General features: G+C 40.4%; 1 protein-coding gene across 1 annotated transcript; it reads right to left on the bottom strand.

The window, feature by feature from the left end:
• On the bottom strand, positions 1-22,096 carry SMIM13 (small integral membrane protein 13). The gene is made up of 2 exons (XM_079148597.1): positions 21,910-22,096; positions 1-1,618 (listed from the first exon to the last, which is right to left on the bottom strand). Exons 1-2 carry the CDS (start codon positions 21,983-21,985, stop codon positions 1,431-1,433), a joined length of 264 nt encoding a protein of 87 aa, XP_079004723.1. The 5' UTR covers positions 21,986-22,096; the 3' UTR covers positions 1-1,430.
• Positions 22,097-27,399: the final 5,303 nt, after the last annotated feature.

The raw sequence follows: 27,399 nt of genomic DNA, 5'->3' as shown, positions 1-27,399 counted from the left end.
TCCTAACTACTCTAAAATCTTTAAGAGTTTACCCAAACTTGTATTTCATAGAAGATAACTATTTAACATAAGAGTCAGTATTAAATATTCCAATAAATAGATGTTATCTTGAAAAGAAAAATAAATTTATAATTACCATTTTTATTTAATCTGATATCATCAGTTAAGATGCATTGTACTATCACAAAGAAAAACACTATCATGAAACTACAACCTGATGCCTTGTATCACAGAAAGTATTTATTTTATATTTACTAAAACAGTGCTCTTAAAAGATTTTTGTCACTTCAATCTTGTGTGTATGTAAAGGATGTGGGAAATAAACTTGTCAAGTTATAACTATAACTTCATATTCTGAACCCAACTCTTCTGAATCACTTTTCATGTCGCAGTCCTCGCTGTCTGCATTTACCCACATGACATGGCCCTCGGTGTCTTCAGGAGGACTGGCGAGGCAGCATTTCTTGAAAGAGCATTCCACTACTGTCTTCTGTTTAATGTCAGTGGGAAACTTTGGACAAAACAATGTCTGATGTCTTAATGACAGTCCAGCCCGACGCATGAATCGATCACACCAGCCTCTTGTTGCTTTAAATTTTGTTTCGTCAATTCCGAGGGTTTTGGCAATTTCCCCTGCCTTCAACTGCATTGCTTGGCGTGTGATAGGCAATCCTTTAGCACGTGCCTCGCTAACAAAATGTAGTACAGCTTCATCTACCTGTGGGTATCTTCCTTTCTTAGGTCCTGTAAAACATTTTGTGGTTGCTTTGCAAGAAAATATGGAATTGCGATCATTCCTCCAACGACGAATATTTGCCTCACTAATATCAAACGTGCGCCCCGCTGCTCTGTTTCCATGCTTTTCTGCATATACAATAACCCTACGTTTCAATGCTGAGTCATAGTGTAATCTTTTTGATGACATTTTAAAATGCCAATTAAACCTGACACATTTGATACCTACAATACATATGTCAGTTAAGGGATGCCACTGTAAGTTGTAAATTCACACGTGCACAAGCTAGGATAATTATGTGACTATCCTGGCTGACAGTAATGAGATGCATCCCAATTTCAGACAAGTTAAAACATGAAGAATACATTATATTAAAATATGTTTTTCAAGCTTGAAATGTTTACCAGATTCACACCAGTGCAAACAAACAAAAAATCCCAAGAGCCAAGGAATAAGTGTGGTAAGTAGAAAGCTAGCGAAACAAAATATTATCTTTAAGATGAAATTTGCAATGGTCCAATTTGGTTTTAATTCCCTTTATTACTATATGGCTTACATGTAAATTTTTTGAACTGGATATGAAATCCAAGTACAAATGTTCTTCAGTCATTTAGTATATTTTAAAGCCAAGTCACTAAAGACAGAGGCTCACAAATGCCTTTCATCATTTACTAATAAAGGACCACATCTGGGGTCAATGGCCTTCATCAGCAGGTGCCCTCCTTTGGCGTGCAGATCTGATCCTGTGTGGAGAAGATGAAGGGTCTTCTTCAGTTTCAGACCCTGAAGGCTCATGATCTCCCTCCTGGGATCCTGTGTCTCCCACCAGTTCCCGTAGAAACTTGAATTTAGATAAAAACAGATGCCATACAAAATACCAACCTAAAGAGAGACAGAAAACATTTAAAAAATTATTTTAATATTAGTAATTTGGAACATTAGAACAATTGGGAGGTAAATGACAAAACGATACATAAATATAAATAAATCCAGGTAATTATGATAGATATTCATATAACAAGCATTTATTAAGCATTTATGATGTACAAGGCCTAAGGATAAACACTGTCTCTATATAGTAATGGCAAAAAGAGTTTCTGCTTTCATGGAATTTAGAACCTAAGCTTGGTGCAGTCACATTAAAATTATGAGATTATGATACCTAAGAAAGTTTTATGTTAAAATCAATTTTTGAGAGAATTTTTCCGGGGACAAAAGAATTTATTTAGGAAATGTCTGTGACATTCACATCTCGGAGCTACTGACTGAAAGCAAGTTTGCGTTAATTAGAATCAAGACATCAAATAGTAGGAATGAAAATTTCAGTTAAGACCAAGTTATTAAAAGCTTCAAGAAATAATTTTCACAGAAAATTAATAACTTCTTTGATTACATGATAAGAAGAATAAAGTCAGAGAACCAGTTTTAGGTTCAAGATTTTTAAAATATCAATTAAAAAAAACAGCATTTTCACATCAAAATCATGAAGGGACAAACATCAACCAATAAAAATTCAAACAGGATGAAATTTCTAAAAGTGGGCTTGGTGGCTCTGAGACATTAAGAGCATACAATAAAACAAAATTAACCACTGTAACAAAGGGTTTTGTGCTAACATGTTTTCTTGGTGCCTTCTAAACACTGACTCCCCTGAGCAGCAAAGGACCATAGCATATTCTGGTGACCAGCTGGAAAAATAAAACCCAACTGGCTTTTCTACCCCACTGTTAAACTAGGCCAAAATAATGGCTACTTTAAGATTTTAATGTCACTTGTTTCTTACAATCTGTGAAAACAAAAATTTCTGTGTAACATACGCTCCGTGGCACTTAAATGACTAACTTCCAGGAGATTTAATACATTTCTCAGGTTTTTGCTTTCCCTAAACATTTCTGAGCAACTGCATGTTTGAGCACCTAACTTTGTAAAATACTTTAATGATAATAAATTAATGAATGTGCTCTCCCTTTACCCAAAACTCTGTGAAACAGGCACAGTGAATCATTGGAAAGAACACTGGAAAGGAGTTAGAAGTCCCAGTTTTCATCGAAGATTCACAAAGCTACTATGTGGAATGGAAGTTATCTGAAGGGCTTGGAGTCTGGTACCCAATACGCATTTTGTAAAATGCTCAACTGACAGGAGCAATGGTGATCCTTGGGCAGAGGCATATGAGGTTAACTTCTGTTGTTTTTTAAATTATTTTTTCTATGGAGATAAAATTCATTATACCATAAAATTCATCATCTTAAACTATAAAATTCAGTGGTTTTTAGTAGATTCACAAGGATGTGCAACTATTACTACTAAACTCCAGAACATTTTCAACAACCCCCAAAGCCCCAAACCATTAAGCAGTCACTCTCCATTCTTTCCTCCCATGGCCTCTGGCAACCATTACTCTACTTATGTCACTAGGCATCTGCCTGTTCCAAAAGGTCACAGAAATGGAATCATACAATATTTGATCTTGGCTTGCTTGGCTGTTTTCAAGGTTCCTCCCTACTGTTGCATATGTAAGTACTTCACTTCCTTTTTATTGTCAAATAATATTTTGTTGTATGAATATATCATATTTTATTTAACCTTTCACCAACTGATTGGACATTTGGGTTGCTTCTACTTTTTTTTTTTTATTGTAAACAAATAGGATACATGTTGTTTCTCTGTCTGTACATGGAGTAAAGGCATACCATTTGTGTAATCATAAATTTACATAGGGTAATGTTGTTTGATTCATTCTGTTATTTTTTCCCTTCCCCCCACCCCGCCCACCCCTCTTTTCCCCCTATACAGTCCTTCCTTCCTCCATTCTTGCCCCCCTCCCTAACCCTAACCCTAACACTAACCCCTTCTCAAAAAACCAAAGGACGAATGATCTCGCTTCTACTTTTTGACTATAATAAAAATCACTTTCCGCTTTTTGGCTTCATTGAATATTCACATACAAGTTTTTGCACGGATAGTTTTTGCTTGGGTAGAGACATCAAGAATTGCTGGGTCATACGGGAGATCTGTGTTTTACCACCTCAGAAATGGCTAAACTGCTTTTCAAAGCAACTTCAGCACTCTACATTCCCACCAGCAACATCCACATCCTCGACAACACAGTTCGCTGTCCATCGAAAGTGTAGTCAACCTTGCAGGTATATTTTGATTTGCATTTTCCTCATAAATAATAATGTTGACCATTTTTGTGCTTATTAGTCATCTGTCTATTTTCTTTGGAGAAATATTCATTCACTCATTTTAAAAATTATTAAGTTGTAAGCGTTTTTTATGTGTTACAGATACTTACCAGGTAGTTATTTGAGTCTTTTCTCCCACCCTGTGAGCTATCTTTTTGCTGTCTTGACAATGTCCTGTGAAGCACACGTTTTTGATTTTGAAGAAGACTAACCGCCCCCCTCTATGCTTATGCTTTTGGTGTCCTATCTAGGAAACTACTGACTTACCCAAGGTCATGAAGTCTTACACCTGTATTCTTCTAGGAGCTTCATAGGGCTAGCTCTTACATTTAAGTCTTTGACCCACTGTAGTTAATTTTGGTTTGAGAGGTGGATCCAAATTCATTCTTTTACATATGGATATCAAGTTGTCCCAGATCATTATCAAAAATAATTTTTCCCCAGTGCACAGTCTTGACACCTTTGTCAAAAATCAGTCACTTAGTAGTTTATTTCTGGACTCTTTGATTCTATTCCATTAACCTGTATGCCTAGCTTTATACCAACACCACACCATCTTGATTACAGTAACTTTGTATTAATCATTGAAACAAAGAATACATCTACCAACTCTGTTCTTTTTCAAGTTCCTTTTGACTATGTTGAGTCACTTGCATTTCCAGGTGAATTTCAGAATCAGTGTGTCAATTTTTAGGGAAAAGGCAGCAAGAATTTTGATAGAGACTGAACTGAACCTGAAGATTACTTGGGGGACCAGCAGTTTTTGTAATACTTCTCTATACTCACCAAATCTTCCCACATTAAACACACATGGTTTTGATAATCAGGAAAAATAATAAAAAGGCTAATATATAAATCATGAACATAAATAAACTGATATTTTAAAAATACTTCCTCAATGCCATTAATTGGCCTAAATTAGTAAGGTCAGTTGATTTCAATAGATACTGAGAAAAACTTCCCATAACTCGTTAGTTTTCAGAACATAACTTCAAATTTTTAAGAACTCATTTGACGAGATACTGTGCTAAACAGAGATTGTGGGAGTGAATGTACTATCAAGAAATTATAATTCAGTTAAAGATGATGGTCTTGATTTCATTAAGACCAAAAATTCCAACAGTGTCCACAAGGTAATTAGTGACCATAAAGAAAAGTAAGGAAGATGACAAGAAAGAGGAAATCTTTTACTGAAAGGAGACCACAGTGAAGAGCCATCACCACTGGATTTCTGACCATAAAATGTTCTAGTGGCCTCAAGATGATTAATATTAGAAAGCAACGTCTACAGCACAAACATCTACAAAATAAAGAGCTAAGGGTAGCTAGAGTTGTTTGAGTTTTGGGATGTGAGCTCACCCACTAGATAACAGACTCTCTTCCCCAATTTTAATAAAACACACACCCTCAATTTTTTAAAAATCACTGCCAGTAACCAAATAGTATGAGATTCAATTCCGAGTGAAAATTCAGAAGGCGGTGCCAATGAGAAGGACTCCAGGGTCTGGAGAAGCAGGTTATAGCACGTTCCATCCACCACTCTCCTCCCATCCACATCTGCCAAACCATGGAGACCCCTTGTAATTCTTAATTCTTATCCTCAAATCTGGAGATGAGCAACTTTAAAAGTGTGCTCTCCTGCGAGGGTTTATGTTGTGTGAGGTTCACAGGAAGGATGTGGACAGTGACACTGCTTCCCATAAAAAAAAGCATGAGGTAGAAAATTCCCCCAATGTAATGTGAGTTCATCTGCTGGGCAGATGAACGACTAGCCACTATGTTCAGTTCTTCACAATGACTAGTGTAATCATAGGGTGGGGAATACAAAGGAAAGAGATCAATTGTAGTGTTGATAAGAATGGCTGTTTAGTCACTAAATCAACTAGTTCAACAAGTTGTTCTCTAAGTAAAATGACTTGTTTTGACGGAGCTGTAAAACTTAAACCTGGAGACAGACATGGGAGCAGGAGGTGGGAGTGAGGGGTCTCTCTAAATCACAGTACCTAGAACTGGAAGATGCTTCTGTGCACAACCGAGTTTTATTAAACAATGCTACCCTTTGAATAAAGGATGATACTAAAAATTACAGGTAGTTTGAAAGGAAAGCAACTACTCAGAACATTTTAGAAAAAGAATCATTATAAAACCCCAATGGGTATATACCAGGAAAAGCATGACTTAGCAAAGAAACTAAGAGAGGCGCTACAATGCCAAATAAAACTGCTAGGATACTCAAAGCTATGTTAATTAGACAGGGAATTAATAATAGCCTCTAAAACAATTTCGGACAGAAAAACTTTGCACAAACCATCTAATGGCCAAATTGTTATTCAGTTTAACTGAACTATCTAACCACATACTTCTGGTACATCACATTCCTTGTAGCTAATAGGGCTCTGACCTATAATATTTTATTCATAGTAATCTTATGACAGATACACACAAAGGAGAAAGTCATACACATAGTTCATCTGTTATTCTAATAAAGCAACTTTTAGTTCAAGTAACAAACTCAAAGACTTAACTAAACCAAAACCCAGCAATTTATGATAAACTTACAGGGGTGTCTCAGAGCCCGTGGGAGGAGGCACTCCTACCAGGGATCAGAAGAGGGTTCTCAGGAATAAGGTCATCCTCTTGGCACTGTTTCTGCACTCTGGTTTCACCCTCCTCTGTCCTTCTCTTTGTACAATGCTGCTCCTTCCCCCTCTTTCTTTCTATGACTTCTCAGCTCATATTCTCAAAACACAGCTCTACTCCAAGTTGCATAAAGGATCAGCCCTACCTCTGGCAGGGCAGGTACTGGGAACATGGCGTACAGCCTACCCGTGAAAGGATGGGAAGTTTTTAAAAAAGACTGGAAAGGCATGGATAAGATAGATTGGAAAGCATCCCCAGTAAAATGTCTCCTCCACCTTCATTAGGTAATAGACTTCTGCGAGACAGCAACCCAAAAACCCAAGCAGGCAACACTTTTGCTGAATAAAACCAAACCAAACCCTTCAATGTTCTTGGAATCTGCTTCAATTCCTTTAACACAATGTGACCTTTGAGAAATATCCACTTTGCAAGAGGTCCTCCGGAGGAAAGACTTGGGGTTGGGGAAGAGGGGGTAGGATGAAGCCAGGAGGCACATTTTCCCTTTTAGGGAAAAAGAACACCTACAATGAATGTAAGGCAAGTTCAAAAGCATTATCCCAATGAAATGACTCCAGCTAAAAAGATGTGATTACCCATATCTAAAAAGAACAAAGGAAAAAAAAGAAAAGATGTAATTACCCATTGCAGCAATTCTTAAGAGTGATCAAACTGGCTACTCATCAGAATCTGCTGGAGAATTTTTAGAAAACCACAGATTCAAAAGGCTCATCTCAGATATCCCATATCAATCTCCAAGGTTGTGCTTATTATTTTTACACTCATTAGATAATTCTGATGTCATACATAGGTTGGGAAAAAACAGAAATGGGAGTGAAGAAGCAGCCTGAGTGCTGCTGGTGATCAATTATGGAGACTGGCTGAGGAAGAGGAAAAAAACAGTCACAGTGAAGTGCCGGTGGGGAAGAGAGACGAGCAGCAGGTAACCAGAGGGCCTGCCTGAGAAGACTTCACTCGAGAAAAGGCAACAAAAGTCACATTAACACTTCCTCGCGAGACAGTGTGACTACACAAAGGGAGTTACAAAGACACTTTGCTAACATCACTGAGGAGTGGGGTGATGTCATAGGAGGATTAGATAGACTGTAATGCACCGTGCAATGTTTGAATGTCCCCTCCAACACTCATGTTCAAGTCTGTTACTTTACCAGTACTAAGAGGTGGCACCTTTAAGAGGTGATCAGGTCTCAAGGTTCTGCCTTCAATAATACCATTATCACAGGGGTGGGTTCAGTAACAGAAGAAAGGATGTGTAAACAGTTGGGACCTCTGTCTTTCCCTGTGCTTGCCTGGCCTTCCACCATGTTATGACGCAGCACAGAGGCCCTCACCAGATGCCAGCACCAAGCTCCTGGACTTTCCAATCCCAGAACTGCAAGTCAACTCAACCGCTATTGCTTACGATTCACCCAGTGTGTGGTATTTCATTTAACAGTAGAAAATAGACTAAGGCAGACAGGGTTGGACATAAAGAATGAGCGTGTCTCCACTCTAAGGAGAATTGTACTGTCTGGTGACTAGAATGGGTTCATGTAACCTTTATGTATTTGGAGCCCATTCTCTCATATACTATGAATCTAAGAGAAGACAAATGGGAAGTTTCCTAATTTAAAATTATCAACCTTTACATATTGGTTGCAAGAGTCAATGTATGTAGCCATACATGTAGGTCTGTGTTGCAGAGGGAGAGGCTTCACAGACACAGGGGCAGAACTACCAGTTCAGATTCATATTTAATTTACCATAAGACTAGAACAACCTAATTTGGATCCCAAGTCCTAGAGTAACTAACTTCTCCCAGGTGTGCACATGTACTTGGGAAGCACAGGAGGAGGAAAGAAACCACTAAAACCTAGGCAGCATTTTACGGAAAAGGACTAACTCCTTGTACTCTGCATGACTACAGCAGTCAGGACACCGTATGGAAATACAGGTCACATGATTCCTCCCACTCAAGACTGACACATACACACACGTGAAACATCTTACCCACTCTTATTTTATAGACGTGTATCTTGTACCACTGTCCTGGGATTTAGAAAGAGAAACGGGAAGAGAAGAAAGGGAAGGGTGAGGGCTGACTACCTACAATTATATGTACCTAAAATCATAAATTAAGGCTGTTAAAATAGCCATCCTTCACAGCGTGGAAGGTGCGTTTGTGCCTTGCTCCAATCTCACACTGATAAGCACTCTAAGTCAGAAAAACTGGCTGGCAACAGAAGGTGTGTACTCTGGGATAATCAAAGGAACACTTACTCGTGTGTGCCTAGTTATTACTAAGCGTTAGCTCAAAAGATAAATTTCATGAAACACTGTTTTTCTACGCAAGATAAGTGTGCTAGCAGCAGAAGGGTAGTAATGATAGATGAACTTCAGTGATGAACCACCACCATTAATATGCCTGAAACCCAGGGGAATAACTGTAATTTCATCTTCAATTACAGTTTTCAGTTCACAAAGTACTTTTACATTCAACATTTCGTTTAATCCTAATTCCTCATAATTAGTTAAGACAGCAACTACTATTCCCATTTTCTAGATAAGAAAAATAAAGGTTCAAAGTTAACTCACAGCTATTGAAGAGAGCCAATTTACCTAAGAGAAAGCAACGAATTTGAACAGTGTAAGTCAAATTTTTGTAGTGAAAGTATGGCTAAAACAAAATACTAAGGAACAATAATATGATTCACTATCTGCTACAGACTGAGTTTTTATATTCCTGCACAATTCATATATTGAACTTAACCCCCCCCATTTTGGGGGTGCTGGGATTTTTTTGACACTATGGCTTAGTCACTGAGCCACATCCTTGGTCCTTTTTAAAAATTAATTATTTATTTGGTACCAGGGATTGAACCCAGGGGCACTGAACCACTGAGCCACATCTCCAGCCCTTTTTTATATTTTTTTATTTTGAGACAGGGTCTCCCTAAGTTACTTAGAGCCTCACTAAGTTGCCACAGCTGGACCTGAACTTGCCATCCTCTTGCCCCAGCCTCTACAGGCACTGGGATTACAGGCATGTACCACCACACCCATCATATGCGATGGTATCTGAGGGTGGAGTCTTTACAGTGAATAGGTCACAGGGTGCGGTCAACAGGAATGGGATTAATGCATTTATAAAAGACACCCCAGTGAGCTCCTTCACTTTCTGCCTTCTACCATGTGAGGACAATGTGAGAAGACAGCCATCTATGAACCGGGAGGTAGTCCTCAAATACTGAATCTACTAGTACTTGATCTTGGACTTCCCCTTCCCATTCCTACACTACCCCAGATTGTTTTGGTCCAAAAGTTCAGGTGCAGTGTGACCACAAATCCTTATCTTGTAAACTATGGAATCATTCAAATGGAATTATCTAACTCATCTTCACGATGGTTTCTAAGTGACTAAATGATCGGCTCATGTTTGCATAAGTTTTTGTTTTTTTTTTTCTATTTTTATCACCTCATTTCCATTTTACTGCAAGGGCAGCTAAGCCTCACTTGTAATATATGTCTGAGTCCACAGATGCAGATGATGCCAAACCGTCAAGCTGCGCCAACTCCTACCACGATGCTCCCTTCCTCTTCTGACCATCCTTTTCTCAGTGACTCACCGGGCAGAGGTCAACCCCTGGAGTTACCACACCAAACCAACACAATTTTGAGTCATAATACAATTACTTCCACATCCAAAACTCTTTATCCAAGAACTTTAAAACATTTTAAAGTTGCCTTTCTAAACTTTTCTTCTTTCTCTTCTCTTCTGTCTTTGGTGATAGCAATAATCCTACTGATCCAAATTATCACCTCATTACAGATAATGACCAAATTTTTTCATCCATACCTTTCACCTCTCCTATACTACAGGAGAGAATCTCTACCTACTTGGCTGACTTGAACACATCTCAAAAAGAGCGTGTGTGTATCTCTATCCAACAGCTTCTTAAAGGTATCACATCCTCTCCTTGTCTCTGGTAGGAAACGGGTCCTCTCTTGCATACGGTCCTTCTCCTACTTTAAGCTAGCGCTATAGAGTCTACCTTAAAACATCCTCTCCCATCTATTTCCTTCTCTGTCTTTCCAGTGCCACTCCCTCTCCTAGATCAAATCCTTACTATCCATCCACTCAATCATCAGCATAATCTCTTATATCTCAGAGGTAAGTTAGGACCAAACTGCTCTACCATGAATTCTAACCCAAACAACTTACTTGCAACATGAGCAAGTTAACCTTTCCGTGCTCTGGTCTCCTCTTTCATGAAATGAATATAACGGTACCCATTCTCCAAGGATCAGTGTGGTAATTGCCCACACATAATAAACTTTCAACAAACATTAGCAGTGTTACCATCTCCTAGGCTCCTACCTCTAGTTATTTATTTTATTTATTTATTTATTTTTTTGGTAGCAGGGATTGAACCTGGGGCACTTAACCACTCAGCCATATCCCTAATCCCTAGCCTTTTTTTTTTTTTTTTTTTGGAGACAGAGTTTCACTAAGTTGTGCAGGGTCTCCGTAAATTCTTGAGGCTAGCTTTGAACTTATGATTCTCCTGACTCAGCCTCCACAGTCAATAGGATTAGAGGTGTGGGCCACCATGCCTGGCTCTACCTCTTCCCCTCTAGGGCAAACTAGACAGGACACTACCACCACTGTGACAGAGAATTTTAAGCATCGTTAATATATTAAAAATCTTTCAACAGTGCTGTTTCCTCAATAAAAGCTCTCTCAGACTTACTTTTCATCCACGTGCTTTAATACTGATTGTCCTCTCCATGAGATGCAAGTTTCTAAAGGAAGGGAAATGTAGAATTTAATCACATTTCCGCTATATTTGCTATGCCTTAAAACCGTACTGGTACAGAGGGATTCCCCAACCAACCAAACTCCATTCTCTATGCCCCCCACCACAAAAACTGCCCATGACTTTAAAGATTTTTGGATGTCTACCAACTGACCTATTTCAGAGTTCAATGTTAGTTCTGAAGATTCCTACTCTATAATACAGCAGCTAGAATATGGCAAGAACTGCTGGTGCCCTTTCACCAAAGAGAATGAACAACCCTATGAACCAAGTTGACCTGAGATGTATAGTACATTCTACTCAAAACACACTGACAACATTAATATGATATGTGCTAATTATACTTCAGTAAAGCTGACTAAAATCATAAATAAGAATCATGTTGGGCAAGGAGGCACATGCCTGTAATCCCAGAAACTCAGGAGGCTGAGGCAGGAGGATAGTAAACTCAAGGTCAGCCTTAGAAACTTAGACTTTGTCTCAAGAATTAAAAAAGAGGCCAGGCTCAATGGCATACACCTATAACCCCAGCAGCTGGGTAGGCTGAGGCAGGAGGACTGCAAGTTCAAAGCCAGCCTCAGCAACTCAGTAAGGCTCTAAACACCTTAGCAAGACCCTGTCTCAAAATTTTAAAAAATACATTAAAAAGGCTGGGGATGTGGCTCAGTGGTTAAGTACCACTGGGTTCAATCCCTGACACCAAAAAAAAAAAAAAAAAAAAAAAAAAAAAAAAAAAAAAAAAAAAAAAAAAAAAAACGGAATTAAAAAAGGGGCTGAGGGTATAAACAGGCTCAGAGTATAGCTCAGTCGCTGAGTGCCCCTGGGGTTCAATTTCCAGTATCAAAAAAAACCCAATCAATTGTGTCAAAACCCTGACATATCTGCTCAAGTAACTGGGAGGCCTGAGGTTGAGATGGCTTCAGCACCTTGGGTTCCTACATAAGCAAACCAAAATCCATCTTGGCGTAAACAGCACTCGTCTTAAGCCCATACAGTCAGAAACCACAAATAAGCCTCTAACTAGAGACATTCCACTTTACCTAGTCAAACATTTTCTACTTTGTTCCATGAATGTTTTCCCCTCATACCATTTGTTGCTAAAACCCCTCTCAACTTAGCACTCCCTGATTTATGAATCAGTTTGCTCAAATACATTGCTTAAAATGTTAATGTGCCTAAGTTTATCTTCTAATAAGCCTTTGCAGATTGTTATAAAAGCCAGTGATCTGAAAACTTTGTTCACACTTTTCTTTGATCAACACATTTTATCATCTTCTACCATTATCTTTGAAATGTATGTTATTCTAAGTAAATTCATATTAAAGTGTATCTTAAATGTCTAAAACCAGATTGTCTTTGAAAATCCACTTTCAAACATTAATTCCTATTTATTCACCTGTATTTCAATGTTAGAGAGATAAACAGATAAGCAGAAACAGTCAATCCTCAGTACTCCCGGATTCCATTATCTCTGACTTCACCTATGTGCTAAAATTAAAGGTTGTGGCATTGCTCAAGCCACAAAGCTAGCAAGTGGTAATCTGGTGATGTGATGTGATCACAGTCACCGGTGGCCTGAGTCCAATTCTGTTCACTCTCACTAACTCCTTGACTTTGCTGGGCACAGCAAGAACCTGGGACTGGGTACTCCACCAAGCCTGTTAATTACAACCTGCCCAAGGTCTGTCAGGTCAGGCTGAAGTAGGGTGAGCAACCAAGCCAAATTCTGGAGAAGGGGCCATGCTCTGATCTTCTCCTAGGGCTTATGTTGACTAAGTTCTAAATCTGTTCAAAAACTTCAAATCCCACATGCTCTTCATAGTGACAGAGCAGGCAGAAGTGACCTCGGGGCTGCTGGATCACCCTACAATCAGAAGGTTCCCACCATTCCCACCCTCTACTATTGTGGCCTTAGTTCACATTGTTGGCAACACTTAACATAAACCAACTGAGATAGGAATTTAGGGATACAAGAGGAAAAAAAGATACATTGAGTCTCTCAAAAGAGAAGTGCCCAGGAACCACTGGAATGCAGGCAATGCCCATGAACCCTGGAATGCAAAACAAGCAACTTGTGAACAGGAAAACCCAGCCCTCATCCTTCTGTTTGTGTCCTTGCCCACTGAAAGCAGCACAATGCAAGGGCAATAATCAAGTGCAAGAAAAACTCCTGCAAAACTGAGTAACACTGCCTGACTCCACCTCTAGTTCACCTTCTAGCTACTGTTGCTCTTTGAATATAAGAACACAGACCAAGGCACTCCTCCATAGCTCCCCACTGCCAATAAGAAAGGATAAATTCTGCAGGTGGTAGACATAAAGTGCCCCACTCCATATGCCTTCGATTCCCATCTATTACCTCATCCCAGCTAATTACTGAGGACTAAAAGTTTGTTCTTTAATTCACTCAAATATTTGTTAGCACACACTATGTTCCAAATGCTATCCTTACTGCAACCTATTCGTCCAATGATAAAGAAGGAAAAACTGAAAGCACATGGCCCAATGGATGAGAATGAATTAGGAAGGTAAAATAGTCCAGGTTTTGTTTTAGGTGAAGATTCTGAGCTCTGAGACAACCAGAAAGAGAAACAGCAGCCTAGGTATTACTGGAGTTATCCGTTGTGGGAGTATCTTTCCTACTGGAGTATAAAGTCCTTGAGAGCAAGAGATCATGCTTTGAATATCTATGACCACTATCTACAAGCAAATGTACCTAAGAGTTCAATAACTGTACTTTACTGAATAACATAAGGGCTATTCATGTTGAAGCAATCCTGGCTTGTACCACACTGAAGACTTACTTCTAATGGGACTTTTAATAATGTCTAACGAACTTTTTATTCTTTAAACAGCTGAGGGGCTAATGTAACAGTGATCTACTTTATGCTTTGAAAATATCCCTTGTTGTTCTAAAATTTACATTTTTTTTTTCCTCCTTCCTGACCTTATCCCTGATCTTCTCCTCCCTAATCTTCTCCTCCTGGATCTTATTCTCCCTGGTCTTCTCCTTCCTAATCTCTCCTCCCTAATCTCAGGAAACAGGATTCCTCTGAATCACCTCTTTAAAAACTCCCTGTCGCCCTGATGGGAAGAACCACAACCTCTGGGACAGGAGTCCCCTGTATTTCTTCTTTGTTGGCAAAGCATTAAAACTTATTTTTCCTTTTTCTCAAAACCAAGTCCTCATTATTGGACTGGCATCGGGGACAAGGACTGAGCTTACTACTTACTACCTTATAATGTTCCAGGCACTATTCTAGAATCTAGGGACAGAGTAGTAAATAAACCAGATGAGGTCAATGATTTCAAGGAGTTTACACTCTAATTGGTATTGTTAAATAAGAATTACAGGAGGCCGTTGTTTTGGATTAACCTTCTGCATAGACCAGGCTCGAAATCAAAATGGAGTCACTCCATGTCACTAAGCTGAAACTAAACTACTTATCTGACCTTTCAACAAATCAGGTTTTGTTGAAAACCAAATGTCCCAAACAGGCCAGTTTCAACTGAAATGATAAAGAAGTTCCTTTTGCCTTAATCCTTACACAAGAAAAGTAACCTGAAGCAACCTGATGTTAACCAATCAGTTATTTTTCTATTGTTCTGTCCTCCTTGTCCCTCACCTTATCAGAAAAATAACCTTGACAAACCTGCTAGTTCTTTTATGTCTTTCTTCAGCCTACAGCTCTTCTGGCTTGGCCCATCAGAACTTATTCTATTTTATGGAATTAAGTGCTGCCTCATTCTAGAATCAAAAATAAAGCTAATTAAGATCTGGACGTCTTCCAGAGGGAGACAGGCAATAGGTGCCGAGAGCTCTGCCTATCAGCCCTTCCAGTTCTACTGCTCCCTCTCCCTGCGGAACGTGCAGTCAGGAAGCCACACCACAGTCGTGGTTTTTTAGATGCCAGAAAGACACCCAAGAAACCAGAGGCTGAGAATCACTGAAGTGGAATTTTTATCATTATAAAAAAGCTTTTGGCTCTTAGATCCAGTGGACAAATTTCCAAGTGTTATCTCACCCTGCTGCTGGGAGTTGCAGAACTTGTCCTAGGGCCCTGTCCTTTTCAGGTTAATATCTATAAGAGCTCAAGAAACCCTTTTACTTCAGAGAACCCTGTCTCCAGAGTTTGGGTTCAACAGTTCATGAAACTGTCACACTGTTCTCCTTTGACAAAGGAAAAAGACTCAAGAAATAGCTCGTTTTAGAAAGTGCAAAATACTCTGAAAACTAAAAAAGAAAAGGAGTGTTTGGATGGGCTACCACAGGTGGTCAGGGAAGGTCTCTGAAATGACACTTGATATGAAATCTGAGTGATGAGAAACCAGTCATGAAAAGCCTGAGGAAGAGAGAACAAATGCCCTGCAAAGGTACAAGGCTGGCCCACCCTAGAATGTTGAGTAGCACTGAGAATGGAGAGAGATCGGAGAGGTAGACAGGGCCACATCACACGGGTCTTTGTTGGCCCCAGTAAGAAACTTGGAGTACTCCAAGGGAAATGGGAAGCCACTGGAGGGCAGGTTTTAAAAGCAAGGAGTCATTTTTTTCCCCATTTTTAAAATTGGGACATTATACTTGTACATAATGGCGGAATTTATTGTTCCGTATTCATATTGCACACAATATAAGAATATAATTTAGCCAATATCATTTCCCAGTATTTCCCCTTTCCAAGGAGGGAAAAGTTTAAAAGATTATTCTGAGGACAAGTGGTAACTTGTTCCAGCAAAGCAAAGGAAACAAAAATCTGATTGGCAGAAGATACTAGTTGAAGCCAAACAAAACAAAGAACGACACAAAAAGGCTGGAAGGAAGAACATCAAAGGACTGGGGGAAAGTCTACTCATGAAGAGTCGACTTGTACAACATCCAAGTATGAAAGGAGAGAATTCCCTTCTGGAGAAATGGAAGGCCCACAGAGAACAGACCTCCAGATAATAACAACTGGGTAAAAGCCTAAAGAGACTAAGTCACTGCCCAGCCACCCTGCTCTTAGCCCAGAGCTGACAGAGGGTTCATCATCATCTTCTATTACCTCACACTCTTAAATATGAACAGAAAGCAGATCACTAGACATGTACAGAAAAATAAAAGAAAGAGTCCAGGCCCAGTGTGGTGCGCACACACCTGTAATCCCAGAGTCTGGGGAGCAGGAGGATCACAAGTTTGAGGTCAGCCTGGGCAACTGAGCAAGATCCTGTCTCATAATAAAAAAATAAAAAGGACTGGGGATGTAACTCAGTGATAGAGTCCTTGCCTAGCTCACGTGAGGCTCTGAGTTCAATTCCCAGAGTAAAAAATAAAAGGAGTCCAAAGCAAATAAAGCAGAAAGAAAACATAGGAGAAATAAAGTCAAGAGAGAAAGAAAAACACTTTCTCAAAATAATGTTATGCACATAAAACTATTATGTTTTGGAAGTTAACAGTGCATGCAGACATGTAATATAAACAGATGCTTTAAAAGAGGAAATCAGAGAACAAAAAAGCTCTGCTATTAACAATTGTATAGCTAAAATTAACACTCAAAACAATAGATAGAAGATAAAACCCAAAACATCTCTAGAAAAAAGGATGGAAGAAAGAAAGAAAATAGGAGATAAAAAGATAAAATTAGGGCTGGGGTTGTGACTCAGTGGTAGAGCGCTTGCCTAGCACATATGAGGCACTGGGTTCGGTTCTCAGCACCACATAAAAATAAATAGAAATAAAGGTATTCACACACATACAAAACAGACTAGAGAAAATTATCAAAAGTCTAGTACAAATATTTCCAGAAATAAAAAGCAAACTCTGAATTTAAAGGATTCATAAAAATGAAAGGGACACATACCAAGATGTATCATAATGACATTTCAGAATATCAATGATCAGAAGACTATTCAAAAACATCTAGAAAGATGTTCTGCAAAGACAAAGAAACAGGATGAATTGAATTTCTCAAAATCAAACCAGAATCTAGAAATTAATGGAGTAATAATTCTAAAATTCTGAATGAAAATTATTTACAACCCCAATCTGTTCAAAATTATTGATCAAGAATAAAAAATAAAACAAAGACATTTTAAAGAATATATTAGTTCAAAAACCTATTTTCCCTGTGTTCTTTCTTAGAAAGTTACTAGAAAACATGCTCCCACAAGAATGTAAACTGAGAAAGACGATGCCATGAATCCAGAAAATGGTCCAAAACAGGGTAGCAGAGAAGACCGCTTCCTATATGAGAATGACAGCTGCTGAGAAGGAAGAAGGGCCCTGGGATGGGGTGGGGAGAGAAAGGGAAGAGCAATTTATTTGAACACATGGGAAATATTACTCATGAGCATGTGTAAAAAATTGTAAAGCACTGGAAGGGGGGGTCAAATAACAATGGAAACATACAAAAAAAGTAATATTAAGTAAATTTAAAAGGCAATTATTAACTTCAAGAAACATGAAGAACCATACAAGAAACCACATGTGGTCACATACCATTTCACCAACAGGGAGTAATATTTACATAGTCCAACTATAAATCCTGACTATGAAGTTAGCCAAAATTGTGTTATTAATAGCAAGAAGGGGGGAAAATAGAGATTCTACCTTAACAATATTTAAAATGGCAAAATCCAAAGATAGCAATTAATATGTTCCATATAAATATAGAAGTAAATAACTAGGAAGGAAGAAAGTGAAACTGAGGGCTGAAAGGAACTGTTCTTTGAAGTACTACTGACTTTGAAACTATATATCTTCTATTAAAAACTTTGATTAAATACATTTCAGATTTCTTAGGGGAAATAAAACAAAAAACTTAGGGGGTTGATGTGCATGGATGAGGGAGTAAAGGAAAGGGTAAAACCAAGGATGACACCTGAGTTCTCGGCTGGACCCACTGAGTGGAAGTATGGAACACTTTAGATGGGAAAAACTGGGGAAGGAACAGGTTGTAGAAATCAGGAGTCTGTTTCAGATGTATTAAATTTGAGATGCTTATTAGATCTCCAGGCGGGATTGGAACAAAACTCCGATGCAAAAGCCGGAGGCTCAACAAAAGAAATAAAAATTAGAGACATAAATTTTACTCATTAGCAACAACTGGTACGTAAATCAATAGGATTGAATAAGATGGCAAAGGGAGAAAATAAGTAGAAAACAGAAATGTATCTGTATACTAAAAATAAAAATAAAAATAGCATGCATTCCATGGAGCAAGGGCAAGTACTAGTCCATAAACTATTTCAAAGACAGATATATAGATGGTGGATAAATGTATATACAAACCAAATGACACTTGTAATTTATATACTTATGAAAATATGGGGAATAACAATTCCTATTATAAATCGTGGTCAAAAAAGTTAAGAAATTCTAGGGAATGAGAAGCCGGGGAATGGAAGGAAGAACACCATGGAAGCAGAGTGTACAAAAACTAAAAGAAATGCTTTTGAGAGAACGCTCAATTTTACAGAGTGGGTATAACAGGTCAAGTTCAATTAGGACTGATAAACAGCTACTGGCTTCGGTAATATGGCAGTCATTTATTACTGAACTTGTCAAGGGCAGTTTCAGTCAACGACTGGGGTGGAAAACATTTTAGAATGAATGAGAAGTTAGAACACAGAAACCACCTATATAGACAGAAGGAAAACCTCCCCAGGAACCTTATATTTGAAAATCAGAATTTGCTATGTAAAACAGCCTGTAAGAGTTCTAAGACAAACTAAGCTATGATTCCTTGGAGCAGATCCATCATATAATTTTTCCAGTGCCTAGTAGGCACTGAACACTCAGTTTGCTGACAGAATGGAAACAGAAAACAAGAGACCCAGCCCTAAAAGCAAAGGCTCTGTACTCTATGTTTGGGTTTGAGAAGGGGAGTCCATGAGAATGCAGAAATTGACAGTGGGGAAATGTAACAGTAATCCACTTTATGCTTTGAATGTAGCCCTTGCTGCTCTGCCACTGCAACTTATTTTTAAAATGGACATGTTTCTTTCTTTTCCTTTCTCCCTGCTCCTCCCTAATCTTCCCCTCCCTAATCTCAGGGGACATAGGATTACCTTCTTTCCCCATCCTAGGCAGATTTATTCGTCCTTGAGCACACACCTACCATAGGAACAAAGTATTCCAGACTTTGGGGATGGTACCAGATCTCAAAAATGACTATCCCCCAAATTAACAAGTGAATTACAACTCCAACAGAGAACACATGGAATGCAGCCTTTGAGTCACCTCTTTAAAAGCCCCTATTCCTGCTGATGGGCAGAATCACAGTCTTTGGGAGAGGGGTCCCTTGTGTTTCTCCTTTGCTAGCAAAGCAATAAACCTTCTTTTTCCTTTTTCTAAAAGAAAAAAAAAAAAGGAGGAGTCCATGAAATCTCTGAACTAGAAAAGTCTTGACACATCTTTCTAAAAAAAGTAAGTATTCATAACATTCATTAGACTCTCAAAAAGGCTTGTGACCACCAGAAAGGTAACAACTGTTTTAAAGGCATTCACCTAAACTACCCACCTGCTCTGCTCTGTCACCTTCCAGTCAATGCTAAAGACATGGTGCTTATTATAGACTGAACTGTGTCCCCGCCCCCAGCTTCCAAATTCACACACTAAATCCTAACTTCTAATGTGACTATATTTGTTATATGAAGTCATAAAGTTGAGGACCCTAATCCAAAGAATGTTGTCCTTTATAAAAGATTAGGACACAAACACAGAAGACAGATAAGGAGAAGGTCATAAACAAGATGCAGAGGGCCCTCAGAAAAAAATCAACCCTGCTGACACCTGATCCCAGACTTCAGACTCCTCCAACTGTATAAGAAAATGAATTTCTGTTGATTAAGCCACCCAGTCTGTGATATTTTGCTATGGTGGCCCTAGCAAACTAAATCAGTGCCCCAGTTTCTCAAGGATGGTCTGGTTCTTCCCTCCTCTTCCAAAGTCCCAACCCCATCCTAGTCAAAACATGAGGTTATCCTACCCCATCTTTAGGTCTCCCAGAAAACAGTGTTTGGATTACTTCTTCATAAAGCTATTAGTTCTTGACCATTCCAATCAAAATAAGGTGTTCTATTATTACCTCACCTCTCTTATTCTATAAAATGCTTCCTGAAACTAAAAGTAAGGCACTTTTAGAAAAATAAATAAGACACTGAGAGATGGCAAAGCAAAAAGGAATTCTAATGTGTCAAAGTAAGTATGGCAAATATTCTATTCCAAGTGTGGTGTGGTTTGTATGTCACATCCCCATGCCAGGTAGCTTGTGTATTCAAATCAGAAGGGATAATGTACACTTCTCCTTTACCACATCCAAACAATTCACAAGGATCTGGTTTACCCTATTTCAAGACTCTTCAACATCTTCCATTAGCCTAAAATGCAGACATAACAAACAGAAAATTGAGAGGCTATTCAACTGTTTTATCTCAGAAATGATGCAAGTTAAAAGTATTAGCTCTGGCAGCATAGGAATAAAAAAAAAAAAAAATTAGGGATAGGGGTGTAGCTCAGTGGTACAGTGTGCTTACTATTTGTAAAGGCCCTGGATTTCACCCTCAACACCATCAAAAAGTCAATTTTAAATATACATACAAGTATATACATACAAATACATATTTATGAATATACACAAAGGCACGGATATCTTCTCCAAGCATAGCTCTAATACTCTCAACTGTGTAATGAAAAAGCTTTGTAGGATTTATCCTGAATTCTGACTAATTATTGCATCAACTGAAACCCCTACTCTAATCTTTTAAATATAAATAAACTCACATCTACTTGAAATACTTTGCAAATTTTCACAATTGCCCAGCCTCTTTGCTGAAACCTGTGATTATCAATTACTGTGTATAAAGATATTAAAAAAAAAAAAAAAAAAAGGATCTAAAACCGCTCTAACACTGCCTCGGGAAGAAAGCTTAATGTTCTCTCATTCCAGTAAGGAACATACCCACAGCAAACAAAACAGTACCATTCCTGCAGAACGAAGGGTTAGGTTACCTGACCCTGGAAGTTTAATATAGCCCTTGTTTTTAAGTTTTGCTCCTTCTCAACATCTCTGGAATTTGGCTGAAGCACGAACACGAAGTAAACAAACAATTTCACGTGCACTGAAAAGCCAAGTATGTTCCAATCCCTGGTTAAATGAAAGTGGTGAACCCTCTCACTGTCATTAGGGTCACAACCTGTAAAGGGCAGTGAGTCACCAATCGCTGCCCCTCGAATACAGGCCACACGGTCGAAATCTGGGCAGACCGTGGCAGGAACGGCACCCAGGGCGGCCGCCGCGGGTGAAGCAGCATCTGGTTCAACCTGCACCCGAGATGCCCAGCCTGCAGCCCATCCTCGCGTTCCCGGGATGCCCGCGGGCCTGCCGCGGCGGGGACACAGCTCCGCGCACACCGCGGGGACGGGGACGCCGAGGATCCCAAGCCCGTCCGTCCCCGCCTTTCTCGCGGGCTGGCTATTTTCCAACGAGACCGAAACGCGAGCCGCAGCCCGAGTCCCGCCGGCGCGCGGAAGTCCCCCCGCGGCCGCCCCACTCACCGCACACCATCAGCAGCAGGACGATCAGCAGCGTGGCCACGAACACCAGCAGCGTCAGCCCAACGTTGTGCCACATCTTGGGCGGAGGGTGGTCGCCTCAAGGCGGCGGGCGCGGCGGCGGCGGCGGGCGGGCGCGAGCTGGCTTCAGCGGCGGGCGCCGGGCGCGGCGGGGCGCCGGGGCGGCATGGGCGGCATGGGCGGCGGGCGCCCCTCGGCAGCGCCCCCAGGGGGCGGGGCGGCGCGGCGCGGGGGCGGGCACCGCGGCGCCGCCGTCCGCCGACCCTCCTTTTTGCCCGGGTGGACTGGGCGCTGGAGGGAGCTGGGCCGCGGCGCGCCGCTACCCTCTCATCGCTCCGGGGAGCCCTGGGCCGCGGTGCCCGGAGACTCCGGTGGCGGCCGGATGCGCTTCCATGGCGGACGCCGCACTTCTGAAGAGAGGGGGTGAGCACGGGGACACGCGGCGGCCACAAGGCCCAGGTTGCAGCCCGCCAGAGGATCCCTCGGCCCCCAGGGACGCCAGATGTCAACGTCTCCTGGCGGCTGCCGCAGCGGCTTCTCGGCCCCCGGCCCCCTCCCCCTGCTGCAGCTCATCACCAAGCGCCCCCTCCGCTCGCCTCCGCCAGGGCGCGAGGGCTGCTGGGAGGTGTAGTACGAATCTGGCGGAGGCTAGAGCGAGTTGCTCCAATGGGACTACAACTCCCAGAAAGCACTGCTCCTTCCTCCAGACCCCCTCCGCTTTGCTCTTTCTCCAGCCGCCACCTCTGCCTACGGACTGAGGGCTGGTGTTCTCGGAATCCGAGCACTTGGCCACCCGCTCCTGCGCTGTCCCGGGACGCCTGAGGGATTTCAATCATTACACCACGCACGAAGTCGTTTGTTTTAAGTTCACAGAGGGAGGAAGGAGTAGGCGACTGCTTGAAAAACTGGTTGCGCTTGAACCCAGCCTCATTGCCCTGGGCGAAGGTTGGATACTTGGGACGTTAGAGGAAGTACTCTGGTCTCTGTTGGAGGGAGGGAAGGAATCACCTTCCCCAGCAACAGATGTTGTGTTCTGTTTTTCATAGGTAATGTATTTCAGAAGTGCGCGGCGGGTGACTTAGGACATGTGCTCTACCCTTAATTCACCTGCCTAGGTTGGAAGTTTGATTCATTTTGGAACCAAGCAACTTAAGACCCACAGCTGAAGATTGCTGCACTGGGTTGAACGTATTTGAGTGAAAACATTTTAATAATCTCAAACACTCTACTTCTACTTGAAATCAAAACTCTTCTCTTTTGTGACATTATTCGTGAAAGCTGTGCCCCCAGAAAAGAGGATAAATTCCACCTTTTTGGAGGAATCAGAGCCTTCACATTTTCTTGTGACTTATGCTCCCTGCAACACCTTTCTACTCTCACAAATTCCTGTTCCCTCTCCTCTGTCTCCAAAAACAAAGACTAAGCATCAATCCCTTGATTTAATAAATATATCCTAGCCATTCATGGCTGCCTTAAATTCGTGAGCTGTATTCTGTAAGGATCAGCATTTTGAACAAATACCGTATAATACATTAATAATATAATGTATTTTATTTATATAATACATTAAGGAATGATGACTTGCTTTGCAGAAGATCTAACGTAGAGTTACCTTGAAGAATGAACCCAGCACAATTAAGAGGTATTTAGGGGGGAAATCAATTTATGCTTTTTTTCATGAATGATTCAATTCTATTGCATAAATAAAACACATTTATTAAAATCTGAAAAGAGTGAAGAACTGAGTTTAAGATTTTTGTCTTCTTTCGTTCTTGTATATTGAATACCTCTAGGTGCAGGGGATAGGGCAGTGAATAAGACAAGGTGCCTACATTCAACATGCTTTCATTGTAGTTGGAAAATACACACAATAAGCATAAATAGGAATATTGCAAGAACTGTAAATTCCTGTAAAGAAAAGCAGGACAGTATGATGAAGACAGGTGTTATTTTAGATTGAGGGATCAAGGAAGGCCTCCCTGAGGAAATGACATTTGATGTGAGTCCTAAGTGACTCTGAAAAACCTAGAGAGAGAATATAGTAGGTAATAGGAACAGCTTCTGCAAAAGAAGCAGACAAGCTTGGTTGTTCTAATTTTTGGCTGTGTTTCTCAACCCTGCATACCCCTTTTGGACCACCTAGGGAGACTGGGAAATTACAAATGGCCAAAACTCTTCCTCATACTGAATGAATCTGAATCTCTAGAGGAAAGGCCCAAGCAGTTTTTTTTTAAAAGCTCCCAGGTGATTCTAATGAGTGCTCTTATGCCCTCCAAAACTATGGTTCTTAAAGAATGATTTCTTTCAGTTACCTGGGAATTTGCTAGAAATGCCCCAGACAGACCTGTTGAATCCAAAAAGTCTATGCTAATCTACATAAAAGATGGTGGCTTGGATTAGGGTGATCTTCACTGGAGTTTGTGAAAAGTGGACAGATATAGGACACATTTTGGAAAGAAAATCATCAGAATTTGCTGATGGTTCAGATGTGGAAGCCAATAAGGAAAAAAGGAAGAATCAAAAATTACTTTCAAATGTGGGAAAACATGTGTGTTAGCTTTGACCAAAATGCCTGACAAGAACAACCTAGAGGAAGAAAAGCTTATTTTGGCTCATGGTTTCAGAGATTTAGTTCATAGCTGGCCAAGTCCATTGCTCTGGGTCCAAAGTGAGACATAACATCTGGGCAAAAGGGCATAGTGGAAGAGTGTTGTTCTGTTCCTGGCTGGCCAGGAAGCAGAGGGGGCACAGAGGCCACAGGAAAGGTGGATCCTTCTAGGGAACATTCCCAGTGACCACCTCCTCTAGGCACACTCACCTGCCTACCATTACCACCCCCAGTTAGCCATTTAACTCAGATGGACTGATCAGATTACAACATTCATGATCTAATCGTTTTACCTCTGAACATTTCTGCATTAACATAGAAGTTTTGGGGGATGCTTCATATCCAAATGATATCAGGTACCCGTACACCCTATTGATGGAAATGTAAATTAACAACCATTATGGAAAACATAATAGAGGTTCCTCAAAACATTAAAAATGGAATCTCCATATGACAGCAATCCCACTACTAGGTATATATCCAAAAACAGTGAAATAATCAAACATATCTACACTCCTGCATTTATTGCAGAAGTACTCAAAAGAACCAAAGTATAGAATCAACCTAAGCATCCATCACTGGATGACTGGATAAAATGTTGTGTATATATACAAGAGAGTGCTACACCGCCATGAGAAAGGATGAAACCCTGTCATTTGTGACAACATGGGCAAACCTGGGGAACAGTAAGTGAAATAAGCTGAACACAGATCTCATTCATATCATATGATCTCAAGCTAAAAATATTGAACTCAGAACAGTAGACAGTAGAATAGTGGTTACCAGAGGGGATTGTTAGAGGAGAGGAGATGGGGACATGTTGGTCAAAGGATATATAATTACAGTAAGAATAAGTTCAAGAGATGAAATGTACAATGGTGACTACCATGTCGATGTATTATATTCTTGAAAAATGCAAAAAATATGGGAGGCCTTTAGGTCATTAAAGGCATGCCTTCAAAGGCGAGTTTGGGACTCCAGTGTTTTTGTCTGTCTGTCTGTCTCTCTCTCTCTCTCTCTCTCTCTCTCTCTGTATTCCAGGTCAAGATGTGACTATTCCTATGCTCCTACCATGATGTGCCATCATTGCATGCCCTCACTGGAACCAGTAGTTGTACGGGCCCCATGCCTTTGAGCTTCCAAAACTATAAATAAACCTTTTTTCTTTGTAAATTAGTTGCCTCGGGTATTTCATGTAGCACCATGAAACTGACCAGTACAACACATCTTATGACTTGTTGTGTTATATTATAGATCATTTTTTTCCAAAGGACAAATTTTGTGTTTTCAAGATAAGGTGACCAGTTTATCCTTAAATCATGATTATTTCTAGATTCCTTCTGCTTATGTTTCTCACCCCAGTATTTAATTGTTTGCTTCCTCTTTTCTAACCACAGTAAGTCCTACTACAATGCAGTATCTGCCCACCTTTCCCTCAGTAAGGCCTCCTGATTTCTTTTTTATAGTACTGAGGATTGAACCCAGAGGTAACCTACCACCAAGCTACATCCATCCCCAGTCCTTCTTGGTTTTCGTTTTGAGACAGGGTCTCATGACATTGGCCAAGCTGACCTTGAACTTATGGTCCCCCGACCTCAGCCTCTGAGTTGCTGGGATTACAAACATGCACCACCACACTGAGCAACTTCCCTGATTCTTGCTCACTTGTCTGTGTAGCTTCTCTAAGTCAGTGGCTCTTGGCCTTATCTGTATGTTGGCATTACCTAGGAAACTTTAAAAACTGATTCACAGATTCCAGGCTAGGCCTATTGACAGTGGAAAAGGCTATACAGAGGATCTGAAACCTGTTAATGTCCTCCAAGTTTTGATGGACAGTCAGTCATGAGAAACTAGTGTTAACTGTATTTAACAATTAATAATGCCCCTACCTTGGTGATATTCTGCAGATTGTTTTGCATGTTACTTAGTATTTCATGTATACATATGTATGTGTATATGTGTTACTTTGGGCTGCTATAATAAAATACCCTAGACTGTGCAATCTATAAATATAAAAAAAATTATTTCTTAAAGTTCTGGAGCCCGAGAAATTCCAAATTAAGATACCAGCAGATTTGTCAACTGCCAACTCTCTATTTCTTAAATGACACCTTATTGCTATGTCTTCACATGATGGAAGAGACAAGGGAGTTCACTCAAGCCTCTTTTATGAGGACACTAATCTCACTGCCAAAAGCTCCATCTCTGAATACTACTATATTGCTACCAAATTGAGTATTAGATTCTCACATGTGAAGTTTAGAGGAATACTAACATTCAAATCAATACCTCAAATATCCCAATATCATGTAATGGAAGGCACTAGGTAGCAGGAATGGTTCCCATTCATTTGGAATAATGTTTCAGGGTTTGATCAGAGAAGTAGAACCACAGGAAGTGGTATGGAATAAGAGATGTATCACACGACGTAAACCCGAGGCAACAGTAGGAGCTGGTGGAACAGCCCACGTTTATTTTCTGGGTCTGGCATTGAGCCTAAAGTTGCAATAGCAAGAGTCGGGAAGGAAAGTCAGATGTGGAAGAGGCAAAGGTGAAATAGGACCAAACGAAGACAACTGCACCCTGCAAAGACTCACTGAACTCACACCTGCCTCTCCCCACCTTGTTGCCATAGGTGATGTGTAGAAGATGAAGAGGTCTAACAGGAACTGGAGTGCATTCATTTCCTGAGGCTACCATAACACAGTACCATAAACTTGGTAGCTTAAAATGACTGAAATTAGGCTGGCAATGTGGCTCAGTGGTAGAGCACTTGCCTGGCATGAGTAAAACCCTGAAATTGATTTGCTAACAGGAATGGAGGTTAGCGGTCTAAAATCAAGGTGCTGACTGGGCTATCTTTC

Source organism: Sciurus vulgaris (genome assembly GCF_902686455.1).
Source record: "Sciurus vulgaris genome assembly, chromosome: 7".
Taxonomy (NCBI): domain Eukaryota; kingdom Metazoa; phylum Chordata; class Mammalia; order Rodentia; family Sciuridae; genus Sciurus; species Sciurus vulgaris.
The sequence above is the reverse complement of the archived record's forward strand: the minus strand, read 5'-3'. Positions and strand labels throughout refer to the sequence as shown.

What these genes read in the sequence shown, in the direction of transcription:
- SMIM13 (XM_079148597.1), bottom strand. Translation starts at nt 21,985, where the DNA reads ATGTGGCACAACGTTGGGCTGACGCTGCTGGTGTTCGTGGCCACGCTG. An exon ending in CCTGCTGCTGATGGTGTGCG is followed by an intron (nt 1,619 to 21,909) that starts GTGAGTGGGGCG and finishes GTCTCTCTTTAG; the next exon opens with GTTGGTATTTTGTATGGCAT.